Below are 9,923 nucleotides of genomic sequence, written 5' to 3'. Positions count from 1 at the left end.
CATCACTCTATCCCATCCCCTCTCTTCTCTCCCCATCGCTCTATCCCATCCCCTCTCTCTCTCCTCTCTCCCCCAAGTCGGACATATTGAGCTCCATCGGTCTTTCCTGATCATTTTTATCCTACAAGCCGTTTAAGTCGGCCTCCTCTGAACTCCCAATGTATCAATTTCCTTCTGTCGATGGGATCTCCAGCACTGTCCCCACTACTCCAGGCGAGATCTGACCGGAGATCTGTAAAGCGGCAGCACCTGCTCCCCAATTGGAGAAAATGGATAACGCCGCGCTGAGACGCTCTCGGGAACCTCTGCCGCCCGTAAAAGTAACGCGAGAAAGCAGAGAGGCGGGAGCCGCGCGCTGTCCCTTTAACGGCCTGACGTCGGGTTTAAAGGTCGAGTCCTTATCGGTCTCCTGGTGGATTGCGAAAGCCCCGAGTGACCTGGAGTCAGTTTGTGAGGACGCCGCCGTGCAGCGTGGGGCATGGACCCTCCGCGGCTTCCACGCCAACAATGATCTCCGCGCGCCCCAACGCCAGGAATTACCCCAAAATCCTGCGCTTCCTCCTCCCGCTGGCGATCATCTTTCTCTTCATCTACCTCAGCGCCACCAAGCTTCGTAAGTTCTGGGAGGGAGGAAAAAGATCGGGAAAAGGGGAAAATCCTTATGTTTGGGGGGGTAACAAGCCACTGTCCAGGTGTTACTTCACGATAACTCTCAGCATGCTCATCCGGCTACCTATGCGTGATCGCTATATATATATACGGTATATATATACGTGACGGGGCTTTCCTGTATGTATAAAAAGATGTATGTTAGATGTTTTGAAGGGACAGTAACCCCCCCCCCAGGGATCAGTGAAGGCAAATAACCGGAATTTGCCCCAACGTCTCACTTGCCTCTTTGAAATCTAGGCAGCCTTTTCGGGGGGTTTTTTGGCCCCCTGTACTGCGGGGCACGATTCATTAAACGCAGCAGCACCTCCGCTGACGAAGACTGTTTCCAGGGGTTGAAACGTTGGCTTATTTGAGGGGGGAGGGGTGGCATTTAATATATATATATATATGTATATATTTGTATATATATATAATTGTGTTTCTTAATATATCTTGGTTGTGAGTGATAGCCGATAAAAGGTATATAGAAAAAAAAAGTGAAATTGCCTAAAAAGTCCTATTTTGGGTTGACGTCCCTTTAACCCTCTCCTGTGCAGCAGATGTCCGCGCGTACGAATGCGTTGAGGATGGAAAGCCCTGTGAAGAGGTTCCGACTGCCGCTCGGGCCGGTTCTCACGTGAGTCCAGCGGTTTAAACCGAACATCGGTGATAAAGCGCCGTCCAAGAAGGAGTTAAAAGGAGAAAACCCGTTTCCTGCTGTTTCTATACACATTATCGGGGCTTTCAGGGCCGTAGAACCCTGCGATCCCCTCATACCCAGCAAACATTCCGACCTCCTAGAAAAGAGGGGCATCGGGGGAGGAGAGAGGGGCCAATAGAGGGACTGGCCAAACTTAACAGGGACACTTGGGAGGTACGATGCCTTGCCCCTTGCGTGATGGATGAGAGTGATGTGAGCTGCTCTCTCCCCGCAGGTGACGGAGTCGCCTCCATTACAGGTGGAAGCGGTATTAGACGAGAGAAGCTGCGGGGAGAATGACTTTCGGATCGGGCGAATGCTGAGATCGTTCCGCTCCTGCGTCACCCGAGACGGCCAGGTCCTGCTGGAGGAATACCTCAACGGGTGGAGAGAGCTCATCAAGTGAGTGTCACGCCCCCAAAAAGTCTGCCCTCACAGACAGAGGGCGTTGGTCTGCCCCTCCCCCCGCCGGGCAACACAGACAGAGGGCGTTGGTGGTCTGCCCCTCCCCCCGCGGGGCGACACAGACAGAGGGGGTTAGTGATATGCCCCTCCCCCCGTCGGGCAACACATACAGAGGGCGTTGGTGGTCTGCCCCTCCCCCCACTAGGCGACACAGAGGGTGTTGGTGGTCTGCCCCTCCCCCCGCCGGACAACACAGACAGAGGGCATTGGTGGTCTGCCCCCCCCCGCCGGGAGACACAGATAGAGGGCGTGGGTGGTATGCCCCTCCCCTTGCTGGGCCACACAGCTAGAGGGTGTTGGTGGTATGCCCCTCCCCCTGCCGGGCCACACAGATAGCGGGCGTAGAGGATATGCCCCTCCCCTGCCAGGCCACACAGACAGAGGGCGTTGGTGGTATGCCCCTCCCTTTGCCAGACCACACAGATAGAGGGCGTTGGTGGTATGCCCCTCCCTTTGCCAGGCCACACAGATAGAGGGCGTTGGTGGTATGCCCCTGCCGGGCGACACAGATAGAGGGTGTTGGTGGTATGCCCCTCCCTTTGCCAGGCCACACAGATAGAGGGCGTTGGTGGTATGCCCCTGCCGGGCGACACAGATAGAGGGCGTTGGTGGTATGCCCATCCCCTGCTGGAGCTGGGAGTTGGCCCCTCCTCCTAAAGGGTGACAGACACAGCATTCTGTGAAAGTAATAGTGACTTTTGTCTTGCAGGTTCATGGACGCCCTGGGCACCGTATTTACCTTCATCTCCAGCGAAACCAGGACAAAAATCAACATCTTGCAGGGCTACCTCGACGGAGAACACGGCCAGAGCTACAGGACCATCTCGTCCATGATCAGATATGAGCTGGACAACGAGGTGGTCAACTTCAAGGAACTCCCTCGCAATCGAGTGCCCTCCGGGTGTCGGACCCTCTTGCGCATGCATCGCGCTCTCAAGTGGTTGGAGGACTTCCTCTACAAGGTCGGCACCAGCCCCGGGCAGGAGAAGACTTCCGAGCTCTGTGCCGAGTCTTATCACAAGACGCTGGCCCACCATCACAGCTGGTTCATCCGACAGGTGGCCGAGGTGGCTTTCTTGGCTCTCCCGCCCCTTGAGAAGATGTACGAGGTGGTGTGCGTGAAGGACCAAGCCGAGGCCAGAGTTGTCCTTCTGACCACGGTGGACGCCATAGTTAAAGTGTACAACATCACTCAAGAACTTTACACAGATAATGAAATGCTTGACCTGCCGTGAATAAAATCCGTTCCCCCCCGTGTTGACGGCGTGCTGATTGGTTAGCGGTGCGGGAAGCTTTTTCAGGGATTCAGGGTGGAATTCTTCATTCTGAAATTGGCCCCTTAAAAGGGGTGCGAGCCCTGCCAGGGCCTTATTTACCTTCTAAGTTGCCAAACCCAGGAAGATGCCACCGGCTGTCCCCTCCCCCACTCTGCGCCTGTTGAGTGCCAGGATATGACATCATATCCTGGTGCGCCGTCTTTTAAGGACACGCAGCGCTAGATAGAAATATGGCTGACATGGCATAGTCCTGCATAGCGTTAGTGGCCAGTTGGGAAGAGCAACCGGTCAATTGGCCTGTGGCCCTACAAAGAGCCCGACCCCCGTGACACACTGATCAATATGGCGTTAATAAGTATTCCTTCCCCTGGCTCTTTAGCCTCTGTGGCCCCTGGCTAATGCTTCCCTTTCACCCGGCTGAAAGCCCCTTCCTCTATGATGCTCGGCTACGGCTCTTCCAAAATGGCCGCTCCAGTAGGCCCGCCCATAATAAATCTGGCCACCATACATGTCACATGTATTTTGTGACATATTCAAGATGGCTGAATATCATCGCATGTAATTCTGGTGCAATGTGCTAATATCCCGGAAGAACATTCCTTTGGTTGCCACGGTAACCACGTTTCCGCTAGAATTATTCTTCTTATACATATTCTTCGCGATTCAGAAACAAAACTGTCCAGAAGGGGGGGCACTTTTATTCGAGTGGGTGTGGTTAGAGGTGTGCCTGGGGGCGGGGCTGCACCCTGACTTTTCATATGGCTTTTGAGCCCTATCGCTGGGTATTTGTGTAACTGAGTGGGGTATTTAGCGGAAGGATAATGGATTTATACATTAAACCGGGCCCATCCCCAGAAAAACAGACCGTTATTCCTCCCCGCCATTCTCTACAGCAGGAACTACCCATTCCGGTAAGTTACGATTCATGACTCCGGAGAACACATTCTCCACTGCTCCAGAGCCCAGTGGAGGTGGCTTTACACCACTCCAGCAGACTCTTGGCATGGTGGTCCTTGGCTCGGCCGGGGAAACCCATCTCAGGGAGCCCCCGACGCAGATCTAGCAGGGCAGAACTGACTTGCGGCAGAGGTGGCGCCATGCTTGAAGCCACCGAGCTCTTCAGTACGCCCCGTCCTGCTGCCGACGTCTGACTACGGAGACGGCTGCCTATGGGCTCGGTGTTATACCCCTAGCGGCGGAAGCACCTGAACCCAATCATTATGGGGGGGGGCACGTACTTTTGGTCAGAAAGCTCCTTTTTGACGTCATCGTCATATTCTAAAAAGTTGTATACATTTTTTTCCTTTTTTTCTCCCCGTTTTGATGGAGAAACACAGGGAACCATGATTTCTAACGCTTTTGATAATTGCCGAGCGGCTAACGAGGTCTCCTGACGATCGGTCTCGTTAGCGGGACTAGCTCGGGGAATCGGGGACGGTGTTACTCCCAATCGTCTGGTATAAAAGGCGCAGCTCGTTAGCCGGGGAGGAACGCGTCCGACCCGCCGGGTGAAATATTACGCCTTACGAGTAAGAATTTCCCACAGAATGGTAATATTTACATTACTTTCAAGGAATTGCTGATATTTTAAAGGGAATCTCCCCGAAAATTGTATTTATTACTAGCAGAATTTTTTTTTAGAAATATTGGGCTATTTTTTTGCGTTTTTTAGACATTTTGCGCTGATTTTTTTAGCGTTTTTGCCCCATAATGTAAAGTTTTCAGACATCTGCCATTTGTATGATTTCTTTCTCTGTTATCTGACCCCCGATCTACTAAACAAACCCCACGACTCCGTATCATACTGCCTGTGGGGAACGATAGAATGGCTCAGTCTTAACCACCCGGCCGGACTCTCTGGCTACTGAAAGTCCATGGTAATATCTCCACATTTAGAGGTTATGCATGAAAAGGAGTATCATACATGATATTATTAACCCCTGAGCTCTCTAAACGAGCTGGCCCTGGGACTCCTACATTATTAACCCTTTATTATCCTCTGTAGCGACTCCCCAAATGTGGCTCTATATAAAAATATATGTGACTCACCTGCATTCAAGCAGGGATATCAACCGTAACATGATGGTTGTAAAAATCATAATTTGGGAGTCTTATATATGATCACAGTGGGGGGGGGGGTAGGAAGGACTTGGTTCCATGACTGTGTGACCCTGATAATCTGCCCCCTTACCCTGAGACTGGGGCAATAAACCCTGAGAGTCCCACGGCGTGATTATAAATAAATGATATGAATGAACGCGAATGAATGAATCTTTTACACAGGAGTTACCGGGTTATCTGGCTCCCTCCGGTACCCGTGGTCGATACCTTCGTATCAGAACCGTGTCGATCCGTTTGGGGGGGGGGTGATGGATTTCTGGATGGATACTTCGCACGAACATTCTAACCAGCGCCAAAATATATATATATAAGAATGAAAAGTATATATCACATAGGGATATAGATGCCATAGAGATGCGTGTATTCCGTGTATGTATATGAATGTATATCGGTATATGATATATACGTTTCACTATATGATATATACAAAAAAAATGTCCCTAGGGGCTCCTCGTAGTAACCCTTTTTCAGCCAACCATGGTTCCGGAAGACTCTCTGTACCCACGGAACCTCCCTCCCCATCATCCACAGCGCCGACTGACGCCTAAACCAAGGTTTCCGCAATCCACCGCCCTTCCAATCCCTGCAGCTGAATTATAGATAAATAAAAAAAAAAACTTTGGGTTGTCTAACAAAAAATAATTAATAAATAATACGTGTCGTATTTCATGGTCCGAAAAAATCGTGCGTTAATAAAATTTTTTATAAAAAAAAAATTTATTAATTGTTCTGTATGGCAAGGAGGACCTCCGAAGTTCTTCTCACCCACCTTTGTAGGCACCACCAGATGTACCACCACCACCGGTCACGGAGACCTAATCTCTCCATTTGCCTCAGGTGCAGACCCCATTGTTCTGGATGTTTCTAGTTAGTTGCCCGTTGCCCATCAGGTTTGCCCCCACCTGCTCTTTCATGAAGCCCTCTGAACATTCTAAACGCTGTTTTTTTTGTGCCACCAGATACCGTTGTCTCCTGTGGCGTTCTCAGAAGATGGAATCTTAACGATCTGTTGATCCAAACACAGTTTATCTGGTTCTACTCCGAGATATTGCGTCATTTTCTTGGGTTTGATTCTTTTTTAATGAATTTGTAGTTTTTTTTTCTGCAAGTAAACCCCAGAAAAGGCTTACGGGAAGACCCTTTACACGTAGAAGAACAGAGGAACGTGGACCACTCCATAAGCAGAGACCCATTCTTCAAGAGGTCTCACAACGTTCCATTTCTAACTTGCCTTCACGCGGTGGAACGGCTCGGAGATGGAGGGCATCATTTTGATGTCGACGTAATATCGTCTCGGAAAAGTCCCGATTTGACCGTTTACCGCGAAATGCCCGAGAGCAATCGGACGATGGTCACCGAATTTCTGCTGCTGGGGTTCGGAAACCTTTATGTCTTCAAGATGACATTTTTCCTCGTGTTTGTGGCGGTCTACAGCATGTCACTCGCGGGGAATTCCCTCGTCATCTCTTTGGTCGCCTCCAACCGAAGCCTTCATTCTCCGATGTACTTTTTTCTCGTCCAAGTGTCGTTGTGCGATATCCTGTTCACCACCAACATTGCGCCCAACATTATCCGCCTCACGTTGGTGGGCCGACACACCATGCTGGTCAACGCCTGCATCGTCCAGCTGTGCGTCTTGGGCGTTCCGACCGTTGGCCAGTGCCTCCTGTTGGCTGCCATGTCCTTCGATCGATATGTCGCCATTTGTAACCCATTACATTATACAAATGTTATGACCTCCAAGCTGCAGCTTCAGATTTCCATTGGCTGTTGGCTGTTGGGACTTCTTCTGTCTCTTTTGGAATTTCTAGTGCTTAAGAACTTGGAATTCTGTGACTCCAACATCATTGACCATTTCTACTGCGATATCCCCCCGGTGTTGGAACTTTCGTGCTCGGATACTTCGGTCGTGGAGCTGTTCACCTCTTTGGCTTCTGTACCCGTTGTCCTCTTCCCGCTACTATTTATCGTTGCCACCTACGTCTCCATCCTTCTCGCCATCCTCAAGATCCCGTCGGTCGTCGGCAGGCAGAAAGCCTTCTCGACCTGCAGCTCCCACGTGACGGTGGTGGGCATGTATTACGGCACTCTAACGACGCTCTACGTGTTTCCTCACAAGGAAAACGTAGTCAGTGTAAATAAGAGCCTCTCTCTGGTGTACGCGCTGGTCATCCCGCTCTTCAATCCAATCATTTACAGTCTGAGAAATCAGGACATCGGGGGAGCCATACAGAAGTCCCTCCGCACCTTGAGGACTCGGACAGACCCTTTCAGATGCGCAAGCTCCAAAAAGTCACGAATACAATTAAATAAATAAACGCATTTTCCACTGCTCCAGGGCCCAGTGGAGGTGGCTTTACACCACTCCAGCAGACTCTTGGCATGGTGGCCCTTGGTTCGGCTGTGGAAACCCAAGTCCCGGTATGGAGGCTTTTCCTATCCCTGCTTGAAACGCTGGTTTGGACGGTGTCATAGTCATCACGCAGACCCAGCATATAGATTTTACATACCCATTGTGCAGCGCTATGGAATATGATGGCGCTATATAAAACAATAAATAATAAGACGAAGAATGTTGCTTACTAGCAAATGTAAAGTGCTGCCCCCTGCTGTATGTAGGCGGTATAACGGCATTACTGATCCCTTTCTATGAGTTAATACCCCACCCGTGCTGCAGGGGGCAGCACTTTACACCCGTTGGTCAGCGACATGTGAGATTTCTATCTGTCCTGGGGAAAAAAAAGGTCAGATGTGGCCCCCCGAGTTCCCATATATATGAACTCTCTGGGTTTGATTCTAAGTCTCAGGTATCCTCACTCACACTCACTCACAATCTCACGCTCTCTGTCAATGTCTCTGCCAACTGTCGCTGTCCTTTCCTGCAGCTCCGCCTCTCATCTTGCATCTTCTTGTTCATCTTCTTCAGCCGCTTCTCCCAGTGTCTTCTTTCTTCGCCTCCTGGCGCTCCTTCGCAAAAAGGGCAGAGCCTCCTGGGCCGTCTTCTCCTCCAGTCAGGGGAGAGGATGGCCCCAGAAGCTCTGACCCTTTTGCACAGGGAGAAACGGACGAAGACAGAAGAAAGAAGAACAAGAAGATGCAAGATTAGAAGCGGAGCAGCAGGGAAGGAGATGGGGGCTGGGAATTTTGTTATTCCTCCTTTCACTTAAAGCCGCGGCTTCCGAGAACCTACCTGCGCTGAGCGAGGGCTGACGGTATCCATTTTCCTTGTTGGTGATGTGGCTCCCCCTGGTGGTTTCTGAACAGAAGCGCCACAAACCTTTCATTTTCAGAATTTGAACAATGCAAAGCTCCGAAAGAATCAGGTATAGAATGGAGCGCTAATAACCCAAGAGCACTTATAGAAAGACACGCGTATAGAATGGAGCGCTAATAACACAAGAGCACTTCTAGAAAGACACGCGTATAGAATGGAGCGCTGATAACACAAGAGCACTTATAGAAAGACACGTGTATAGAATGGAGCGCTAATAACCCAAGAGCACTTCTAGAAAGACACGCGTATAGAATGGAGCGCTGATAACACAAGAGCACTTATTGATTTATTCTTCTTTAGGAGAAGCTGCAGCTCCAGAGCTGCAGTACACTGTTTTGACAGCTTAAAGCACAGAGTTAGAGCGCACTGGAAGTCTTTCTATGCCGGGGCCCCTAAAAAAAATAGCTGGGGGGGCAGAGAAAGGGGCAAATGCACATGCGGGGGAAGGGGGATCTGCGGAACGGAAATTTCAAGGGACCGTGCAGCATTAAAGTGCATAAGCCGTCCGGAGCGGCCCTTTAGGTTCATCCCCTTTATAATGGATACATTCCTCTCGGCTCATTTGTCGGGAGCTTCCCGAAATCATATAAATAAAACATTAAAATATCCCGGAATATGAATAAAATAATATCTGGCCTTTTTATTCCGTGAGACTTGCCCTTTAACAAGCGCCCGGCGGCTTTGGGCCCCCAGCCAGGGCCATTAGCGGGGGGGGCGGAGGTGAGTAATGCGGAAAAACTGCAGTGATCAGAAAATAGAGCCGGATCACAAAAGATACAGTCCGGGGGTAACTGGCAGCGACCGGCGGGGGATTAACGGGCCGCACCGGGGCCAGCGAGTCAGTCAGAGGACAAAATAAACAGAATAACCCCGGTCCCTGCCGTTTCTATACACATTATCGGGGCTTTTAGGGCCGTAGAACCCTGCGATCCCCTCATACCCAGCAAACATTCCGGGTGCCTAGAAAAAGAGGGGGGCAGAGAGGGGCATTAGGGAGGGGAGAGAGGCAACAAGGATGGGAAGTGGGGAACGGGGATTTGAGGCCCAAATAGGGACTGGCCAAACTAAACAGCGACACATGGGAGGTTTACATATCTGGGAACCCCAAAGCTGACCCCATTGAGCTTCTGAAGACCGAGCCGGCCCCGTACAATGTATATTTAAATCAGCGAGATGACTTTCATGGAATCTTTCCTCTTGCACGATGTATTGTATACACTATACATTATACAGGGCCGGCTCACCCGGTTGCTCGTTATCCATGAAGGAAAAAAAAGCACATTTGGTAAAGAGGATCCCTCTATTGGCTGACTGCATTAGAGTGCAAGCTTCTGAGGCTGCGTCAGTCTCTTCCTGAGGCATATTAAAGCTCCCAGAGGGATGCAAATTTATGTGGAGTCATGGTATTATAACCAGTGCGCTTGGATGAAATGGG

At 50.4% G+C, this 9,923-nt stretch overlaps 1 protein-coding gene across 2 annotated transcripts; it reads left to right on the top strand.

Moving 5' to 3' along the window:
• Positions 1-451: 451 nt before the first annotated feature.
• GLTPD2 (glycolipid transfer protein domain containing 2) lies at positions 452-3,071 on the top strand. 2 transcript variants are annotated; one of them, XM_053465120.1, is made up of 4 exons: positions 452-613; positions 1,212-1,288; positions 1,587-1,753; positions 2,526-3,071. In XM_053465120.1, the coding sequence occupies exons 1-4, from the start codon at positions 508-510 to the stop codon at positions 3,049-3,051; spliced, it is 876 nt and encodes a 291-aa protein (XP_053321095.1). In that variant the 5' UTR covers positions 452-507; the 3' UTR covers positions 3,052-3,071. The 2 variants fall into 2 exon arrangements, with proteins under 2 accessions (XP_053321095.1, XP_053321094.1); XM_053465119.1 differs by having other exon boundaries at positions 1,209-1,288.
• Positions 3,072-9,923: the final 6,852 nt, after the last annotated feature.

Source organism: Spea bombifrons, chromosome 4 (assembly GCF_027358695.1).
Source record: "Spea bombifrons isolate aSpeBom1 chromosome 4, aSpeBom1.2.pri, whole genome shotgun sequence".
Lineage (NCBI taxonomy): Eukaryota > Metazoa > Chordata > Amphibia > Anura > Pelobatidae > Spea > Spea bombifrons.
Note: the sequence above shows the minus strand (reverse complement) of the source record. Positions and strands in the feature narration are given on the sequence as shown.